This window comes from Tenrec ecaudatus, chromosome 1 (genome assembly GCF_050624435.1).
Source record: "Tenrec ecaudatus isolate mTenEca1 chromosome 1, mTenEca1.hap1, whole genome shotgun sequence".
Classification (NCBI taxonomy): domain Eukaryota; kingdom Metazoa; phylum Chordata; class Mammalia; order Afrosoricida; family Tenrecidae; genus Tenrec; species Tenrec ecaudatus.
The window spans coordinates 224,253,920-224,275,137 of record NC_134530.1 but is presented as its reverse complement, the minus strand read 5'-3'; the positions used below and the strand labels follow the sequence as shown (position 1 = coordinate 224,275,137).

Genomic DNA, 21,218 nt, shown 5'->3' with positions numbered 1-21,218 from the left:
AAATCGGTGACTATTCTGAGTTAGACTCCTACCACCCATGACACTCTGGCCTCCACCTCTCCCGGGTCTCCCACCAGGCCTGTCATGGTGACTCACTGATAGGGCAGCTCCCCAGGGTCCGGGGACGCACTGCTCTCGTGTCACGTTTCCTAGGATCAAGAGAGGATGCCAAAGACTCTGGAAGAAGCGGATTCCTCATAAACCCTCTTACTCTCAGGGAATGCGCAGACCCCACACTTCAACCCTCCAATTCATGTTCCCCATAGAGGAAGGAGGGAGCGAGGGGTGCAGGGAACGCCCTGTTACCCACGTTGTGTTTGCTATGGGCATGGCTATTGACTCTAGGGCCTTATCATTGCACCCTCAGACAGGACTGGGCAGGGCAGGGCAGGTCTGAGAGGAGGAGATTTTATTCCCACTGCCCTCTCGGAGAGAAGGAAGGAAGGGGCGAGAGGTCTTCACGGACCAAGGAAGGAGCGGCTGGCTGGGCCCACAATGAAAGCGCTTATTCTTTTGCTGCTGGTGCTCCTGGATGCGGGGCAGGCCCAAGGGACACTTCACAGGTGAGGTCATGTCTCCAGTACCTGGTTCCACAGGGGCACCTGCACGCCTCCCCAAGCTCAAGGCTGCCCTGGGAGGAGAGAGCTGGTGGGGACATGAGAGGGAGGTGAGGAGCTACCTACCTGAAAAGATCTAGCAAGGGGTCCCCTTACCTGTGGCTCCAATCACTGGTACATGACAGGTCACCCACGTAGCCCTCATATCCTTGGAGACAGGTGGCTGCCCCAGTCCCAGGAGCTTCTCATTTAAAGGAGGAAGGAGCCTTTGTAGTTGGGGGTGGGGGTGGGGGGTTCCCAGCACCCAAATACTTTCCGAAGGGATGGAGGGTAGTTACCCACATGAGGTTTTCTGTCCCTTTATCTCAGAGCGTTCTGGCCAGCCTTCATGCGGGTTTCTGTAGAGCTAAAGAGGGCCCACCTCTCCCACAGTCCTGGGGGGGGGGGGCAGGGTGTCTATCAAGCCCATGCCATCTCACAGTAATCTCGTGTGTTACGCAGGAGAACTGTTCCCTAGCGTTTTCTTGGATGGACTCTGAACAGAGGGTGGTCCCTGGATGTGGCAAACAAACCAAACCCTCTATTAATGGCCAGAAGGTTGGCAGTTCAAACTCACCCAGGGGCATCTCTGAAGACAGGTCTGGTGGCCCGCTTCTGAAAAACCTGTGTGGCAGATCTATTCAGCACCCACAGGGCCTGAGGGCCAGAATCCACTCTGACGACCACCACCACCCACTGACTCACAGCCACTCCTGGGTGGGCTTAAATGCCCAGCCTTCTTGGGAGCCCCAAACAAAACCAAACCCACTGCTGACTCATGTCCACCCCACGGGACAGGGTAGAGCTGCCCAGAGAGTTTCAAGATAGTCACTCTTTATGCTCAGGATGACTGGTGGTTTTGAACTGGGGACCTTTCAGATCACAGCCCAGTGCATAACTACTCAGCCACCAGGCTCAGTTGAGTACCAACTATTTACCTCTGCCTTCCCCCTAGGAATCGTCCCTGCTCTCCTAGATCTTAGAGAGTTTGTCTGTCGCCCCTCTCGAGGAGGAAGGCCCATTTCAACTCTAAGATGCTGGGAGTCTGCAGCCCTGGCATGCTGCCTTCTGCATCCTCTGTGTAAATCTCTAGTTGCTCACCTATGGGAAATGGGGCAAGATGCCGCCCCTCCTCATCTGTCCTCTGTCTTCAGGGTGCCTCTCAGGCGACACCAGTCCCTCCGAAAGAAGCTGCGGGCCCGGGGCCAGCTCTCAGAGTTCTGGAAATCCCAGAATTTGGACATGATCCAGTTCACGGAGACCTGCCCGAGGGACCAGAGCGCCAATGAGCCCCTCATCAACTACCTGGATGTGAGGACCCAGGGGCAGGGCTGGGGCGTGGCGGGGAGAGGGGAGGAAGGTGCAGCCTTTGGGCATGGCCAGTGTAGGATGTCAATGTCCAAGGCCATTTGGGGTCATCCCCAGGGTCCCTATGGACTTGAGCGTGACATGGCTGAGCGGGTCTTGCCCCCAGTGTGTTGGGTTCTCTTCGGGAGCAAAGGAATGAGAAGGACACATCTCAAACTTTCAGCTGGGCAGCTTCCTAGCTGTGAAGCAGACATGGTCTCTCCCAGTCCCAGTTCCCCGAGCTATACAGTGGAGGTGCCACTGTCCTCCCCCAGCCCCCCACCTCCATATTTGCAATGCTGTGTGAGGTTCGGGAGAGTGAGTCAAAGCTGACTTCTTTCTTCTGTTCCAACCTCCCCTCGAACATCTAGTTCATAGGTTCCCAGACTTATTTGGCCTACAGCTCTGCCCCTCCTGCTCCCCTTTCAGAAAACAAAAGTATCCAATGGCCCTCTGGCCATTACAAACGTTTGTAGTCTATAATTCAGGTTCAAGTGTAGGCATCTGCTTTGCAGCCCCTCTGAATCATTCCAGCGCCCCTCACTTCAGGACACCTGGGTTTGGGCTTCTGAGTGTGAAACTGGCTTTGAGTCACGTTACTAAACTGCACTCTGTGATGCCCCCAGCTCTTACACCCCTCACCCCATGGCCTCCTCCTTCCCTCTCCTCCCTGTAGATGGAATACTTCGGCACCATCTCCATCGGCTCCCCACCACAGAACTTCACCGTCATCTTCGACACGGGCTCCTCCAATCTCTGGGTCCCCTCTGTGTACTGCACCAGCCAGGCCTGCCGTAAGAGAAACCGGGAACCCCTTCAGGGGAAGGATAGGGGCAGGCTTGCCAGGGGTTGCTCAAGCTGGCCATTCCCGCCATGCCAGCGTCCCCTCGCCATCCTGCCCGGGCCAGAGACGTCCAGGGATGTGGCAGCTCTCGTACTCATCTGAATAATTGGGGACAACTCAGTCAATGAAATAGAAATCTTTGATTACATGTGGGCACACTCGCTTTGAACCACACAAAAGAATATGCAAGAAAGTTCCATTCGAAGGGCCGTTTCTGGGGGCAGGGCGTTGGCTTCTAGAGCAGACTGCTCACCTTCTTCAAGGAGCGGAGTGGCTTCCCTCCTGGGACAGCAGTGGTGGGGCTGATGGAGCGATGGTACAGAACCTCCCCCTGATCTTTGGGGCGGGCCAGGGGTGACTCCGGGGTCTGGGCAAAGACTGGAAAAGGAAGCTCAGAGGACACAGGCCTTGGTCTACGCAGGATAAGTTCCAGAAGCCCCACAGTTAGGAGTTTGGAACAATTTCCTGGAGTAGTCATTGTCGATCCTGAGTTGCTTTGGAAGGCCAGGCTCTGCCCCACACTGGCTGGCAGAGACCGCTGCTGGCGCCTGATAAAGGTACTTATCTCAGCGTGCCTGGTGAGGCCACTGCAGCCAACCACGTGGGCCCCAGGACAGCTATTTGGCCTGCACCTGTGGCCGCAGGGTGACTGCCTTCAATTCTTAATGCTGCTGCATCCGAAATCACACAAAGTGGCTTCAAGGAAAAGACACTTGTTTGTACCCAGCCTAGAAGGCCAGGCATCTGAATTCAGACGGGTGGGCTGCCAGCAACAAGGTCAGCATTTTAAGCCGCCTACCACTCCACAGGAGAAAGGGGCGCCTCTCTACTCCTGTAAAGACTTACAGTCTCGGAACCCCCCAGGGGCCAGTCTACTCTGTCCAATCGGGTCGCTATGCGTCAGTATCGCCCTTGCGGCAGGGAGTTTGTGGTTTGGGTGGTATGGAAGGCCCTGTCCGTCTGCCAGCTCTGGGGGAAGGTCTGGTCTCTCTGCCTCTGTCGGCCTGCATGTGACCTCCGTCCTCCTTGCTCTGTGCCTCCTGCGGTGTCTAATAGACTCTTCTTCTAGCTCAGAAAGGATGAGGCTTAGGACACACAGTCCGTGGTTCTCGGTCACACACAAAGAACCTCTCTGCCCCAAATGGGAGATTCTGTCCACGGGTATTGCAAAAAAAAAAAACCACTCTGCCATGCAGGCTACGCTGACCCCTAGGGACCGAGAGTGCAGGGTACGTGCTCTGCGATAGAACTGCCTTGAGACGCTACCTGTTTGTGGAAGTAAAGAGTAGACATTTTCTCCCGGTTCAAACTGCCAGCCTTGTGGAGGGAGGTTCAGTGATGAACCACTACATCTTCAGGGCTCCATCCACAGGTACAGGGAACAGGATTCTAGCTACTCCTTCTTTTAGGGGGGGATAAGGGGCGAGGGGGACACAATTGAATCCATAACATAACATAGAAGTCCATTGGGGAGGACCAGTCCTTCTAGAGTCTCCCAATCCATTTTAGTAGCAGAGGGAAGGGGCCCTGCATGACAAGGCTGAGTGGCACTCGGTCAGGGGTGAAGGCAGTGACTCGGTGGCTTTGGCAAGCACAGCACCCTTACTTTTCAGAGACCCACCCCAGGTTCTACCCTTCCCAGTCCAGCACCTACAGCAGCGAGCTGGCGCGTCCCTTCTCCATTCAGTATGGGACTGGGAGCTTGTCTGGAATCCTCGGCGCCGACCAAGTCTCGGTGAGTGCAATGCCTTCACCTTTTTCTCTTGGCTGGAAACCTGGGGTCAGAGCCCAGTGCAGAGCTCGGAGGGGGCCTATTTCAGGTGTGCCGCCTAGACGTTAGACCGGTCACTACACATCGGCAGTTCAAACCTACCCACTGCGCCCCTACAGACAGATCAGGCCGAATGCTCCTCTACAGATTGACCGCCTCGGGAATCCTATATGGGGTCACTTTGGGTCAAGATGGACTCGTGGCAGTGGGTTTAGGTTTGGCAGGAAGAGGAGACCCTGGGGAACATGCCGTGGTAGAAATGGGGCTGGCTTCCAGGAAATGGGAAGCCTGGCCAGGCAGAGGGAGCAGTACCCGAGCCGGTGGTGAATGGTATCTCTGGGTTAGTCTGCTCAGTACCAGGGCCCCAGGGAAGCAGCTCTGGGCTTCTTGCCAGAAAACCGGGCCCAGGAGAGAAAGCCCGGGGACACGTTCACAGTGGGAACTCCAGTCTCAGGAGCACGGAGGGAGCGAGACCAGGTCTCCATCACAAAGGACAAAGGTGTTCAAGCCAGAAGCCAAGGTGCCAGATATAAGGTGGGTTGCAGAGAAAACCCTAGGTTTGCTACCCAACCTAGCCCTGACCCATAGCAACCCGTAGGAAGAGTAGATCTGCCCAATGGGGTTCCTAAGGACAGGGAATGGACGATCACAGCCTTCTCGCTTCCTGAAGACTCTGGCCATGCAATTAGCCAATTAAAAAACAAACAAGCAAATGAACAAGGGCTTTGGGATTGGAAAGGTAGAAATAACCGTCATGATCTAAACATGATAAGAGTCTATAAATGGAATCCAAAAACCACTATAGACAGAATACTGAGATCAATAAATGTATTTCGCAAAGACGCTGGATATTATTGAATTTCTACCAGGCAGAAAAAATAAATAAATTTTTAGCATCAGAAACATCAAATACCTAAAAGTAAATTCAACAAAAAATGTTTAGGACCTCTTCTTTAAGAACCGCATTATATTACAGAGTAAAATTAAAGAGGATAGATGCAAATTAAAAGATAAACCACACCCACGGATGGAAAGAATGAGCATTATGAAGAAGCAAAATATTCCAAATGTATCCAATGTCACCCAACCAAAGTAAGAAGCTTGAAAATAAACTGGCCAGCTGATTCTAAAACCCATTAGACGTGTAATGCTCCAAGAATCATTAAGACAATCTTGATGAGGAATGCTGCTAAATGTCTAATTTTACTATAAATCTATGGTAATTTAGTGTAGTATTGGCAAAGGATAGGCAAATACACAAATGGAACTAAGTAGAAAGTTCAAAACCTCCCCTACCGTATTTGTACTGGTTATGAGGTTGTAGTGCAGTGAAGGACAAAGCTGGCACATTTATTAAGTGATGCCGGGTCAACTGGATATCCTTACAGGATAAAATAAATCTTGACTGCTACCTCACGCAGTATTAAATATCAGATACATTGCATATCTAAATGTTAAAAAGTAAAGCAATAAGGCTTTTAGCAAAGAACACTCCGAAGTATCTTCATGGCCTTCCCAAACCCAAACGCACTGTGAGTGAGTCAATTCTACACATTTGAGGCTAGAACTGCCCCTGTGAGGTTCCAAGATTAAATCCTTATGGGAGTAGAAAGCCTCATCTTTCTCTCTCAGAGCAACTGGTTGTTTTGAATTACTGACCTTGTGGTTAATGGCCCAACACATAACCACTACCCCACAAGGACACCTTTTGATGACCTTAAGGCAGGTAAAAAATTTTGAAACTATCATAAAAATCACAAGGGAAAATTGATAGTTGACTATACTACAACTTAGCTCTGCTCACTGAACGATTCCATTAAGAGTAAAAATATCAGTCGCAATCTGGTAGGAGGTATCTGTAATGCATATGTCTAATTTGATTCCATAATATATAAAGAACCTTTATAAATAATAAGAAAAATGCAGCCAACCCACTTCAAAAAAAAGAGTATATCCAAATGTTGGAGAAAACATGGAACAATAAGAATGCTCAAATAAATATTGGGATTGGAAGTATCTATTAGTACAATATCTGAGACAACTATTTGGCAATATCTACTCAAGCTAAACACTTGCATACAGCACGATCTAGCAATTTCAGTCCTACGCACATACTCAACTTCAAAATACGTATGTGCATTATTGTGTTAGACTGGGTTGACTAGAGAAACAAATCCAGGGGTATTCATAGATGTGTGAGAAGGAACTTTATATCAAGAAGTAATTGTATATCAAGCAAACATCCCAGCTCAACCCAGATCAAGTCCAGGAGTCCAATACCAGTCCGTAAGTCTGATAGTAGTCCACAAGTCCCTCTTCAGACTCAACCAGCCACATGCAATGATGAAGAGGCAGGAAGATCACAGGCCGATGGGTGAAAAGTCATGTAGATCCAATGGCAGTGGCCTCATCCCAGGGCTCTGGCAGCAACCAGGGTCAGCCAGCAGGAAGAGGACAGCAGAGAGAGACAGCCCTCTTTATGAGAAGGTCACATCCACAAGGAGGCACTATCATATCAGGCTGTGACCTGATTGACAAGCTAGATGCCACCCCTACAGCTTCAAGTTGACATGAAATTATGTAACTACCACAATTAGGTTCATTAAAAGACAAGTACAAGGAACACAATTAGCAATAATCAAATACAGGAAACAACTTGAATGTCTACCTGTGGCAAGATAGCTTAAGTCAGTGGGAACAGATCAGACCATGAAATGCTAATACTAATATAAAAAAATTGGTGAGTGAAATAAAGCAAATACAGAAGAGTTCCTATGTGGTTTTCCATTTACATAACATTCGAAAATTGGCAAGACTAATATAATATATGATCTTAGACGTTAGGAGGCTGAAGATGTGCCCTTGAAGAAGGGGGCAGTGATTGGAAGGGTGCAGAAAAGGCTTTCCAGGCTTTGTAATGTCCTGATTCTTGACTTAGGAGCTGGCTCCATGGGCGTGTACCATTTGTGAACACGTGCTTGTCTGTACCCTTATAATTTCCATGTGTATGTTAGATTTCCATTAATAAGTGTACATTTTTACAAGGAAAGCGGATGGGACTGTGGCCACAATCTCAGTGCCTACCGCACACAGGAAAACGGGAAGGGATAGGAATTAGCTCGGAGGCAGAAGGAGAATCCAGGGGTGCCATCGATTTCTCCATTGCTTTTTCCCATCAGGTAGAAGGACTGACCGTGGTCAACCAGCAATTTGGAGAGAGTGTCAAGGAGCCAGGCCAGACCTTCGTGGATGCTGAGTTTGATGGAATTCTTGGTCTAGGGTACCCCTCCTTGGCTGTCGGAGGAGTGGCCCCAGTGTTTGACAATATGATGGCTCAGAACCTGGTGGGCATGCCCATATTTTCTGTTTACATGAGCAGGTAAGGGCGTCAGGCCCGCGAGGCGATGGTCGGTTATTCCTCCAGGGAGACCACGCGGTGTAGCTGAAGGAGCGCTGGAAGAGCAGCCGGGGGCCTGTGGCAGAGTCCCTATGCCCAGCCGTTTGCTATGTGATTTACCCTCTCTGAATATTGAGGAAATGGGGGTTGACCTCAAAGTCGACATGGAAAGCGGTTTGTAAACTGAACTAATGAACTGATGGAAGGAGTCTCTGGGACTGGCTACACATTTTTCCAGTCAGTAACGATCCATCAAGTTCCTATGATAAGCCAAGTACCATGCTAGCTAGGCACTCGGGATACAAGAAGGTAACAAAGACGTGTCACTGCCTCCACGGAGCTCCGTCTCAGTGGTGAGGGACAGACACCACTTACAGGTACGATGATGACAAAATGATTACGTGCCTGTGGTCTAACAGCAAAGCGAAGAGACAGCCTACAGAATGGGAGTAAATGTTTGAGAGCCTTACACTCTAAACAGCGTTTAAATCCAGGGCATCTAGAGAATGTCTACAATTCAGCAACAGAAACAAACAACCCATTTAAAAAATGAGCAGAGGAGTTAAAGAGACATTTCCTCAGAGACAAACAAATGCCCAGCAAACAGCTGAAAACATGCTCAAGTCATGTTTCCCACAAGCCATGGTCACTCCCTTCTAACTCACAGTGGTCCCGCAGGACAGAGCAGAGCTGCGCCTCGGGGTCCCTCTGATCAGGACTTTACCTAAGAGTCTGCGCTGTAATCTGCACCGAACACTACAGCCCTGCTCTCATCAGCAAGTGGCTCACGTGTCCCTCACCCCAATGTGATGGTGGCGTCGTGGTTATGTGTTGTGCTGCTAACCGCAGGGTCGGCAGTTCTAATCACTAGCTCTTCCTCAGGAGAAAGATGAGGCAGATCTACCGTGTCCTATAGAGTCTCCGGAGTTGGCATCGTCTCAAGGGCAGCAACAATGTGACGGCTGGAACGGCCTCTCTTTGCTGAGGCCTGGGGTGTTAGCGAGTGTGGATGGTTTTGCAGGCCTTGTACGGTCCATGGGCTGGACAGGCATGACCTCTGTCTCTGGGTCTCCAAGGCTATAGCTCTTTATGAGAACAGAAAGCCTCATCTTTCTCCTCTGGAGCAGCTGATGGGTTCGAACTGCAGACCTTAAGGTTACCAGCCCAACTCATGGCCCACTCCACCATCAGAGCTCCTCCCTGTAGAGAACAGAGAACTGTTTGTTAGTGGTTCCGAGTCTGTAAATCCCATTTTCCTCCCACAGAGCAACTCATGGGTTTGAACAGCCAATCCAATCTTGAGGTTCGCAGTACAATGCTTGACCCACGGTATCACCAGGACTCATTCTAATCAGACCCAAAACCCCAAACCCAGTGCCACTCCGTGATCCCGACTCATAACGACCCTGTAGGACAGTGGAGAACTGCCCCTGTGGGTTTCCAAGCTCTAACTCTTTATGGGGTCGGAAAGCCTCGTCTTTCTCCCTCAGCGCACCTCATGGTTCAGAACTGCTAGCCTGTGGTTAGAGCACAGCACGTGCCGAGCCACTGTGTCCCCAGGGCTCCTTTAAGAAGACTCAAACTCACTGCCATCCAGGCGATGCCAGCTCATAGCGACCCTATAGGACAGGGTAGAACTGCCTCCTGCGGATTTCTGGGACTGAAACGGTTCCAGGGAGGAGAAAATCCCGTCTTTCTCCTGTGGATAGGCTGGTGGTTTCAAACTGCTGACCTTGCAGTTAGCAACCCATAAAACCAATCACTGTCCGTTCCTTTCCCACCACAGAAACCCACATCCTTTCCCCTTTACTACCCTCTCTACCCCGCAGTGTCCTAAGTTTTGTATTGTTCTCACCCATTTACCTCTGAACATGAATTTATCATCTGTCTTACCTCCCCAGAGACTTGCTAGAGGCCAGGACATAATCTAAGAGCAATAGCAGCAAAAAAGAAAAAATATCCAAGCTCTAGTAAGCCACACTTGTGTTCAAATTCACTTCTCTTTGCCGTAAGTCAGGGGAGAGAACAATATGGAAACTCCAGGCACCACTGCTGCCCTACTGGGGAGAATCCTTTGAGAAAAGTGTCTTTGGCGACGTCTCACGTCACACTGTGTGTCCACAGACACAGGCTAGCTCTGACCTTGGTTCTCCCTGAGAACCTCTGTCCAGATCCATTGTCCTCATCTCCCACCTCTATAGCCCCTTCGTCCCAAAAGCTGGAAGACGCCAGCAAACCAGTGAGCAGCGTTGGTACCACACTTAGTGTTGACCTCACCTGCTGTCCTTGTAAGTCCTTGTCTCCAAGCCTAGGCTGAGATTTCTGCCTGGCGAGCTAGGTACTTGGTGTGAGTCACAGACCACGAAGCAGAGAGCCCTAGTTTTCCAATGCTCCTCCCTTAACAACCTTTCTTTCCCTTTCCCTTTAGTGACCCGGAAGGGGGTGCAGGAAGCGAGCTGATTTTCGGAGGCTATGATCACTCCCATTTCTCGGGGAGTCTGAACTGGGTTCCCGTCACGAAGCAAGCCTATTGGCAGATTGCGCTGGACAAGTGAGTCTCCTCCACCAAGGGGTGATGGGATGAAGGCAGTCGCCACAGAGGGAGTGAAGCGAACCGATCTGAATGGAACAATTGGTTTTCAGGAGTGGCTGGGGAAAGCTGTCAGGGGGGTAGAGTTAGAGAAGGGCTGAACAAAGGTGCAGGAACCAGGGCGGGCGGCAGGCCCACAAGCCTAATGCCCATCTTCCTCCCTGAACATGTGCACCTTCGTGCCAGCAAGAGACCGACTGCTCTGCTTATTCATTCACTCACCCAGAGTCAAGCACCCAGGACAAGGGCTGGTGACCAGGTTAGGAATGCCAAGGTGGACTGGGCTCTGAATCCGCCCTCTTGGAGCTAGTGTAGAAGAGAAGACGTGCACATCAGTCACTGCTACGGAGACAGAAGGTGGACAGTGCCCAGAGTGGCCAGCAGACAGGCTGCTTTCCAACAGGAGCGATTTGCCCATTAGTGAGCCATGACCCCATGGTGAGGGATCATGTCCTGCATTTTGAAAGGCATGGAAAACAACAGCCCATAGTAGGGTTAAGCATTGTGTCATGACATGTTTGCTCTGGGTGTGTATGCGTGAAAAAGCAAGAAGTAAATGTGCTCCTCACTATGAATTTCACTCCCAAAGTTGAGAAACACTTACCTGGTGGAGGAGACCAAACTGGACATTGTCCATATGCCTCGCTTTCCTAATGTGAGTCCTGCAGAGTGAGAGCTGCCTGAGGTGCAGGGGCGCTTCTGGGAGCTGACGATGCCCCTCTTTACTCAGCATCCAGGTAGGGGGCACCGTGATGTTCTGCGCCGAGGGCTGCCAGGCCATTGTGGACACAGGGACCTCCCTCATCACAGGCCCCCCGCATCAGATCAAGCAGCTGCAAAGGGCCATCGGGGCAGAGCCCGTGGACGGAGAAGTGAGTGTCTGCCTGGCAGGGCGAGGGGTCTGGACAGTGAGGTTCTCTCTTGAGACCTGGGCAGCCCCTAAGTGGTTCCTCTGTGCTGTGTCGTAGTACGCGGTGGAGTGTGCCAACCTCAATGTCATGCCGGATGTCACCTTCACCATCAACGGAGTCCCCTACACCCTCGGTCCAACGGCCTACACCCTGCTGGTAGGAACTGTTTCCTGATTCTGCAAGTTCTAAGGGCTTCCACACATGCCTGCCACTTCCTCTGCCCAACAGTCACCTGCACCCACCCCCACCCCCAAGCCTGCTCCCACACCAGTTCCCTCTGGGAGAGGTCCAGCCGCCTGTGGTGTCAAAACCACGGACTGGCTCTGGCCGGCTCTGGCCCACCAAGAATGGTGGGCAAGGCTCTCACTGGAAACTCTCCGTGAGCTTTCCAACCCTGTCCTGGAGACTCACCCCACTGGGAGCGGTGACTCCCCTCCCCTTCCATCTGGAAAGATTCTCAGATGGGCACCCTGAGACTCACAAAAGGAGGGAGACCCTTCACGCGGTGAGGTGCTCGGGAGATGGAACAGGGCGGGTGTCTTCTAACCGCTGGTCATTCTTTCCAAAGTGTTTCTTCAGGAGTCTGGGGGGCAAGGGGGAAACACAGCTCCTGCTGGCGCAGACTCACCACCTCCGTTGTAGGGCAGCGCACTCAGAGGTCACCCTTCAGCATCAGCCTGACTGTCACAGGACAGAGGCGTGAGCCTCACTCACCATCTCTAGGTCTTCACGAGCCCCCTTCCCAACCAACCAGACCAAACCCGCTGCCCAGGAGTCGGTCCAAAGTGACCTCGTAAGACAGAGTAGCACTGTGCCTTTGGGTTTCGGAGACTTTATCTATGAGCGCAGAAGCCTCATTGCCGCCTGAGGATCGACTCCGCATAGAAAGAGGCAATCCCAATGAAAACAGAAGCTGTGCTTTAAAGCTCAGCTTCACGATATCCCCCCTAAACTTCTCCGTAAATGGGGAGTCTGGAGCTCCCAATGGGAACATCATGCCTACAAATAGCCTCCCAGAAGACAAGCTAGCCAGGTGCATCCGTGTCCACACCCAGCACCATGCCCGCCCTTTCCTGGCAGCAACTTTCTGAGATCCAGCTGTAAGAACTTTGACCTTTTATCCCCTTCTTCCTCAGAAGGCTCCTTGGGCCCTCCGTGAATCCCCTTGCCCACCGATCAATAACCTCAGATTCCAAACAGTTGTTTGAAGTGTGTGGGGAAACCACCCCTGCCTGGTGGACCCCCAAGTCCCTGCCAAACAAACATTGACAAGGAGTGGAGCATTACGCTCTCCCATTGGGGGAGTAGATGCCAACCTGCCTGATAGCTGAAAGGGACCGCTCAAATGCTGGTTCTCACACCACCCACAAGGAAGCACCACTGGCTAGGCGCCCCTTTTAGAGCATTTTCTCTTGTTAAGAAGTTGTGTTGGTCTTCATTGAAACGAATGAAACCATGACTTGAACTTAGGTCCACTAGTGGCAGATTTTTTGTTGTTGTTTCAACGACGCCTCAAGGCATCCTTTGCTCACCCAGTTGTAAGACAGTGGGTGAGTGTGGAACAGATGAACAATTATCCAAACTGTCCACCTTAGAAGCCCAGGCTCACATGCATGAATTTGTGCAAATACACACCTGAGGAAGCAAACTGGAGTAGCGGCGTATGAAGGATGAGGAAGAACCAGCTAGTCAAAATTGTACACCTACCCTCCAAGGTCATCCAGGGCCACCAGCCACCACCCCCAAAGGAGGCCCCTAGACAGTACTGCTTCCCTCTTCCTCTGCACGTCACTCACACAGCTCTTTGCAATCACAGGACTTTGTGAATGGAATGAACTTCTGCAGCAGCGGTTTTCAAGGTCTTGACATCCAGCCTCCAGATGGGCCTCTCTGGATCTTGGGTGACGTCTTCATTAGACGATTTTACTCAGTCTTTGACCGTGGGAACAACCAGGTGGGGCTGGCCCCTGCAGTCCCCTAAGGAGGGATCTTGTGTCTGTGTTTGCTTGCCCCCATGCTCCTTAGAATTCCAGCTGGGCCTGTGAGGTTGGGACACCCTTCACATCTGTTAAAGAAGTCATTGTGTCCATGCTTCAATTGATCCTGAGCTACACCTTGAACTTGGAACAAGCAGAACATGAGAAGACACCAGCTCTTGCAACACACACACACACACACACACACACACAGTCATCATCATGATAGAGTGATTGAATTGGGTGCCTGTGTGGCTTTTAGTTTACTGCAGACCTCTCCACCACAAACTCAAGCAACAATTGTTAGCTGCCTTTATCCAGCCCCTGACCTGTGTTGACCAATGGGAAATACAAAACAAAACATAAAACCCACTGGTCCTGCGCTTTGCCCATGATCCGACCATTGTCTGTTGACATCAACAGGGGGTGTGGGTCTGGATTTTTGGATGGAGATCATCAGGTGTCTCTCCCTAAACTATCTGTTTTGGGAGCGGTGGTGAAATCTGTTCAATGTCATGGTAACACCTCCATGGACCGTCGGATGGGCACTGTGCATTAGGCACATTGACGGCAATCAGACCCGTCTCCTGCATGGAAGGCAGACATTCTACAGGTGAACCTCGCTGCCTCATCAGCAGGGATTATGTATAGCACAGCCAATCCCTCAGCCCCCTCCCTGGCTCTAAGCACTCACCCACTGGATAGCTGGGCCTGCTTTATTTGCATGAGCACCCACTCCTCCCCCTGCTTGTTTGTTTAGGCTCTTTTATAGCTCCAAAGCAATCCCATTGGGGAACCGGGTTGTCTTTGTTATGCTAAGAAGGCAGGATTAGTGCGGGGTGTGTTTTGAGTCAATCTCTTTGGAGATATAAAAGAGATGAAATAATGGAGTGAACAGAAAGGAAGATGAATGCCAAGCCACACAGATTCTCCTGGGAACCAGGAAACAAGCCAAGGAGACAAGAACCTTCCCCCAGAGCTGATACAAAGACAAAACCTTCCCCCAGAGCTCATGCCCTGGATTACATTTCTAGGCCCCAAAACCCTGAGAAAATAAATCTGTTTGTTAAACCCATTCGTTGTGGTATTTCTGGTATAGCAGTGTTAGATAACTAAGACATGTCATATCGTATCATTTTCTCTATCAGGATTTGTCCTGTTTTTAACAATGTCCTCAATGCACAACTGTCTTTCACTGTCTCATACATATTTGGCTGTTTTACAGTGGGCTTGTCAAATCAGGATTCAAACAAGGCCCACAAATTGAATTTATGTGAAAAGTCTCTGAAGACTCTTGAAATCTATGGAGTTTACTACATTCTGGAGTCTGCTGGTTGCCATTTGATATGATTTTCTGAGCCCTTATTTCCTTTAAAATGTATGACTAATGAGCCGGCTGCCACTGAGTGGGCGCTGACTCATCGCGGCCCTGCAGGACAGGGCAGAACTGCCCCTGTAGGTTTCGGAGGCTGTAACGCTTCATGAGAACAGAAAGCTTCATCTTTCTCCCAAAGGGCAGCTGGTGGGTTTGAACTGTTTACCTTGCAGTTACCAGGCCAGCATGTAATCACCACAGCCCAGGGCTCCTGGTGATGGTGGCACGAATCTAAGTCCCTTGATATTGTTTCTATTCTGACTCACAGCAACACCACAGGTGACCGAGAAGAACTGAGCTCCATAGAGTTGTCTTGGCTGGAATCTCCATGGGGGCAAATGCCCAGGCCTTTCTTACCAGGGCTGCTGGGTGGGTTTGCGCAGCAACCTTCCGCTGTGGCCAAGGGCAAACCCCCTGATCTAGTTGGACATAGAGACCTGCTGTGGTGGCAAGCATCCTGCTGAGGGCTTCTGCATCCCATCAAGGGGCAGACAATGCCTGGCGCCTCTCTTATAAAGTCAAGGCGGAGGAGTGATGAAGGAAACACAGAAGAGATGGGTGCTACAGCAAACTGCGGTGAAGGAACTAGATGGTGGGGAGAGTCGGGGAGCGGAGAAGGAATGCGGGAAGAGAGCATTAGAACTGATTGTGATGATGTCTATACACTCTGTTAAAAAGCGATTTAACTATGGAAGCATGTGGTAGGTGAATATTATATGAAGAAAATTACTAAAACAAAAACCAGAAAGAACCCAGACTTGACCACTGGTTAAGTGGGTGGAGGAGGAGGAGGTGTTGTGCAGGGGCATTGAGTGTATTTTAATGGTGTGGGATGATTTGAAGAAGGACATCAGTAACGGTTGGACGACAAGAAGAGGACAACCAATGGCACTGAATTGTACATGCCGAAGTTGTTGAATTGGAGAAAGTTTTGTTGTGTATATTTCAGCCATAATTAAAATAATAATTACACAAACAGCAACGAGTACAAAGAAGAAGAAAATGTTCTAAAGTTGATTATGGCAATGATTGTATAGTTCTTGATCTGATTATTGAATTGTACGACATGTGGAAGAAGTGCCAATACAACTGTTAAAAAAGAGATTCAATGCTGCTCAGGTCTCAGATCGCACAGCGTTTGGGGTCTTAAAGGCTTGTTTCCAAACCAGCAGCATCTGAATGAGACTTCAAATTCGTCCTTATGGAAGAAGCACACCAGCAGCATCTGTGACCGAAGGACTGTAAATTATGTAATCTAAATCTGAAGGAAGGAATTGTATAAGAGCTTAAATTGTGAGATTCTGGTGTGCAGAAGGCTATGGATGACAGTGGAAGCCCAAAATAAATTTGCAGGATCCACACAGGAAATAATCCTCCATAATTGAGGGATGGGAATCGTCTGGTTACCAGGCAGAGAGTGACTGGTGTAGGCGACAGTGATAAGTCTAACTTGAACTGTTAAAGCTTTGTGTCACTTGATCTCCCCTCTGAGACACTTTGGGTTTGTTCTGCTTCGTAGCATTTTCTGGGGCTGTTTTATCTCTGTTGCACTCTGCCATTGGGGGTAGCCCTCGAGAATCCTTGCTGTGTGTTTTCTATGCTTTTCGGTATATGAAACCCAGGAGTGAAGAGCCTATAGAGACGACAACTAGACGTGTTCCTGGGAGGTCTGGTGGGGGAGTTGGCATGGGGGACAAAAGAGGGGGGGCTGATATCAAGGAGTTCAAGAAGGAAGAAAAGGTTTTGAAACTGATTTTGGTAGCAATTGGACACTAGCCCTTGATATGATTGACCTATGGAATTGTATGATGTCTGGATTAGCTCCTGATGTAAAGCTTTGGGGGGTGGGCATGGAGATTGATGAGTGGTTGCCGAGTTGTCGGCCTTGTCCATCACTGCATGTTTCCTTCCGTGTTCTAACTAAGGGCATTCGCAGCCTCTGAAGGCCGTTACTGACACCCGCCACTTCAACGTCAAAAACTGCTCTTGACCCCATATGTGCCACAGTAGAGCCGTACCACCACAATCGTAGAACAAGGGATTAGGAAACAGCGGCTGTTCGAATTCTTTCCTTCCTTCTACATGGTTTGGCTGCAATTCTTTTATAGAGAGTACCCTTCCTTCAACAACTTCTCGCTCAGCGTTCTGAGTACACCCCGGACAAGAGAAGTAAGATCAATGACTTGCTTCATTCTGTGCTATTTGCCAGTTTCCAGAACGATGAGAAAGTGCCAACACAAATGGATTTTGCAAGAGAATGAACTCCTCATTCTGAAAACTGGCAAACAGAGGGGCTAAGCAAGCCATTTATCTTTGATGTGTTTAAATTTGCCATTTTTTTAGTGCTCAAATCACAACATCATTAACAGTGTTATCTTATTATTACTGCAATTTTTCAACTTAACCCCAGTGCAATGAGATGTTCTAGAGTCACACCTTGCAGATACACAGCCTGAGTAGTAGCATCTGTCCCATTACTTCAGTGTAGAAATAAGAGTATTTCATAGCCACATTTCGTGGAAGCAGAGAGAGGGGGAGACTCTAAAGGAACTCTCGGTCACTGCTTCCCCAGTGCCCATCCTGAGGGAGACAGGTAGACAATTCTGTCTTGAGGTGCATCCCCGTTCTGCCATTAGAAACTCTTTCAATCTTCCTTCCCTCTATTCTTGTCCCCCCTTTTACAAAATAAAAGCATCGTCATTTTTTTTCTTTTTATAAAATACGTGAATGTCCTCCAGGAACTTAATTAACCGTTAGACCCAAAACAACATCATGGTCAATGGAGACATTAAAGTCATCTCTGATTTCGTTTTACCTAGATGCACAGTCAATGTCCATGGAGGCAAGAGTCAAGAAATCAAATGACGCATTGCATTGGACACGCTGCCGCTGAAAACTCTGTAAAGTGTTAGAAAGCAGAGATGTCACTTTGAGGACCACGTGGGCCCATCCGAGCCACGGTGTGTCCAAGTGAAAGCAGGGGCGGGGGGGGGGGGAGAGAAGCACTGATGTACTTGAAGTACGCTGTAGGCGAGAGTATAGAGTACGCCATGGACTTCCAGAAAAACAAACATATTTGTTTGAGAAGAAAGACAGCCAGGCTGCTCCCTATAAGCAAAGCTGAAGAGACTTCGTCTCATGCACTTGGGACGTGTTATCAAGAGGGACCAGTTCCTGGAAAGGATACAGTGCTGAAGGAAACAGAGCCGTCGCAAAGAGGAGGACCTTCAGTGAGATGGGTTGACACAGTAGCTGCAGCCATGGGTTCAAAGCAGCAGGGATGGTGGGGTGGTGCCGGCCTGGCAGTGGTCCGGTCTGTCCTACAGAGGGTCTAGGAGCTAGAACGGACTTGACCGCACCTGACAACAGCCCCTGGCGTGTTGACGATGGTGCTCTGGGGCCTGGCTGTCAGGACCTGAGCGGGGCAGATCTGGAGGGTTGAACACGGAGACCTGGGCGACCAAGGGCTGCAGAGGCCCTGCTTCTAGGAAGTGAAAGGCCGTGGGGTCTGCAGCTACTCTAAGGAGAGTTCTGCTCTGAGTACGCCGCGCCCCTCCAGGCAGAAGTGCTGCTTTCAGTCTGTATGGGCTAACCCACTGCTGGCGGTGAAAACCTGCATAACCTCCTTCATTCTTTGGGAGTTTCTTCACCTCCGTGGCGTTACTCTTAGGACCTCGGACTGAGACAAGGTCACAGACCTCTTCCAGATTGGCCAGGAGCTTAGAGTGAGCTTTGTAATGCCCGGGAGCCATTGTTAGAGGCTGGCTGCTGCATGCTCTCCTTGGCAGGGATGACCGGGTGATCTGCTCCCATAAAACGACAGGCTAACAAGTACAACATGACTCCCCAGAGGGGGGTGCCATCAGCACCGTAGGTACAGAAGAAGAGCCACTTACCTCACACCATATGGGTTGAGTTACAGATAGGGCAGTGGGGGGGATGGGTAACCAAACCCAAGGATGTACATGTCATTCCAACACAAAGAAGGAGAAAGGCTGGGGGGGGGGGGGAACAATGGCACTGGGGGAGCAGGGCACTAACTCACCCGGGGGGGGCAGTATTTGGTTATGTCTCCACAGAATTGGGAGTGTGTATACAGACCCCAACATGGTGCACCAAACCTGGAGGGAAACGTAACCGCATGCACCAACGCATGAAGATAGGGGGCTACAGGGCCAGCCCCAGTCAGAGCCAAACTGACCCCCACCTAGAAGTCTGTGCTACAGAGAACAACACCACACCTGCAGGTCGGGGAGAGAGGCCTCCTGCCACGCCCACATGGGAGCAAACCAAGAAGGAAAAAGAGAGGGTGAGGGACTAGACCCCATATCAGCACACCAAGCACTGAAGACGACGTCCCTGCACGGAGCTGCTAAGGCACAGAGAGGACTGTAGGGCTGACAACTGCTCGAGACATGATGTCCCCTCCCTGGAGCCTACTGCAACAGAGGACAGTATTGGGGACACACAGTGGAGAGTGAGTCCAGTCTGAACCCCCCACAGCGGGTGAATCAAGAAGGGAACATCACAGATCAGCAATAGGAGCCAAGCCACAGTGCCCCCAAGGAGCCCCCCAAACAGACTTCAGGCTAGGAGGGGAAGCTTCCAGACCCCCCAGGACCAGTGGGGAGATCGTCATAGAGGTCAGCAGACAGACGTGGAATTATCTGTCCTTTTTGGGGGGTAGCCACTAATTTTTTTTTCTTTTCCTTTTTTGCCTCTTTTTATTCATGTTTTGTCTTCTTTTTGTATTGTCTACGTTATTGTTGGTTTGTGTACCTATATAAGATATGCTTGGGAAGTAAGCCTAAGGAAGAGCAACGGGACCGATGGCTTCAGAAGGACTTAGGGGGAGGCAGAGGTTGGGGAAGGGAGTGGTGAGCAAACAACGCCATAGACAGGGGAGCCACTAGGGAACGAACATCAACAATGAGGAGGACATAGAGATCCTGGGGTGTGAAGGTGAGAGGAATTACTAAGAGGCAGAAGAAGGGCAAGCGTGATGGAGGCAGCGGAGGAAGGTAAAAGGAAACAGGAAAGATCCAGGAAGCAAAACGATGGACAGACATGTAAACATAGGTGTGTACTTATGTAAATGTAGTAATTCATAAAAATGGAGGTACTGGCTCGCCTCACGGAATGGAGCTGCTGGGCACGTAGGGGCCATGCCTCCCAGCCCCGGAACTGCTGCCATTCACGTCCCGGCTGCTGCGCCTGGAGATATTGCAGGTATGGCGGCCCTGGTGTGGCATGGCTGCGGAGGGAGGGATGGGTGCTTGCCCTGGTCTCTGGGCTCTCACTTGTCTCCTTCCTCACCAGCACCTTCAGGCCGGGCAGAGTGCAGTGAGAGACAGGAATCTCTTCCAGGTTCAAGACCGTGACCAGCCCATTCCTTGGAAGGTGCAGTGTAACTTGGGCAACAGCAGTCTGCCCAGCAGTCAGTATCGGAATTCCATTCAAGGGAAGCACCTCATCCCGGATAAACTTGGATGGGTATGCAAAAGAAAGGATTTGCTGGTGAATGGCGGCTGTAACAGCAAGGTCCCTAGCACAAAACAGTATTGCTACAACGGCTGCTTGTCTAATGGCTGCGGCGGTGCCTCTCTGTGTACTGTGTCTCCTGCTGCCGGCAGCCCAGCCAGCAACTTCTCCCGGAGCTCTTGCTGACCCGGGCAGCCGGGCCACTCCAGAACCTCTTCACGGCACTGGAAGATCACTGTGAGTTGTGCTGGGCTAAATGCAGACCCTCATCCCAGAGTGCACAGCCTGGAACGCCTAGAGGGATCCCGTAGCAAGAGCCCCCAGCTCTTCCCTGCGTGGCGGGCACAGGGGTGCAAAGCAGGTGAGGTTGGCACTGCCGAAGCCTGACTTCAGTGTGCATACAGCACACTCTCGAGCTGGAGGAGGACCGAGGCGGCGGGAGAAAACCTCGGTTCCAACACTTCCCCTGGAGTTCTCTCTGGCTTCGCTGGTCCCTGGGCTTTACCTACGGAATGGAACTGGAAAAGTCACCTGGCAGCTCCAGCTCTGCTTCCTGGACAAGCCCCAGCTGCACGCCGAGCCCTTGGGGTCACGGACATGTGTAGATGACTCTGCGGTGTACCTGCAAAGGGAAGGGAGAATCGTGTTACCTCCATGTGGGAACTCAGGTTTTCTCTGACACTTTGGATCGAGGCCCGCCCATTGTAAAATTATTTATTGGATTTTCTGTGGCGTCGTAGGAAAGTTAAAATGTTTGGTGGAGGAAAATGCCTTGCCTTTCTAGTTGAATACTTTCAAGGGAAATTTGTGGTGGGTTTTGTTGTTCTTGCATTTCTTGAGCTAAATCACCCTCTTTTTTGCCCAGATAAAATGTCTCATTTCTTAGAACATGAAAAAAATAGAGGTATTGTACGTCAACACACTAAGGAA

General features: G+C 50.5%; 1 protein-coding gene and 1 pseudogene across 1 annotated transcript; both read left to right on the top strand.

Moving 5' to 3' along the window:
- Positions 1 to 495: 495 nt before the first annotated feature.
- On the top strand, positions 496 to 13,437 carry CTSE (cathepsin E). Its single transcript, XM_075540556.1, has 9 exons — positions 496 to 563; positions 1,751 to 1,907; positions 2,620 to 2,737; positions 4,401 to 4,522; positions 7,738 to 7,937; positions 10,384 to 10,506; positions 11,276 to 11,417; positions 11,514 to 11,612; positions 13,273 to 13,437. Exons 1-9 carry the CDS (start codon positions 496 to 498, stop codon positions 13,435 to 13,437), a joined length of 1,194 nt encoding a protein of 397 aa, XP_075396671.1.
- Positions 13,438 to 19,962: 6,525 nt separating this feature from the next.
- Positions 19,963 to 20,599, top strand: LOC142439711 (SREBP regulating gene protein pseudogene; annotated as a pseudogene).
- The last annotated feature ends 619 nt before the right edge of the window (positions 20,600 to 21,218 follow it).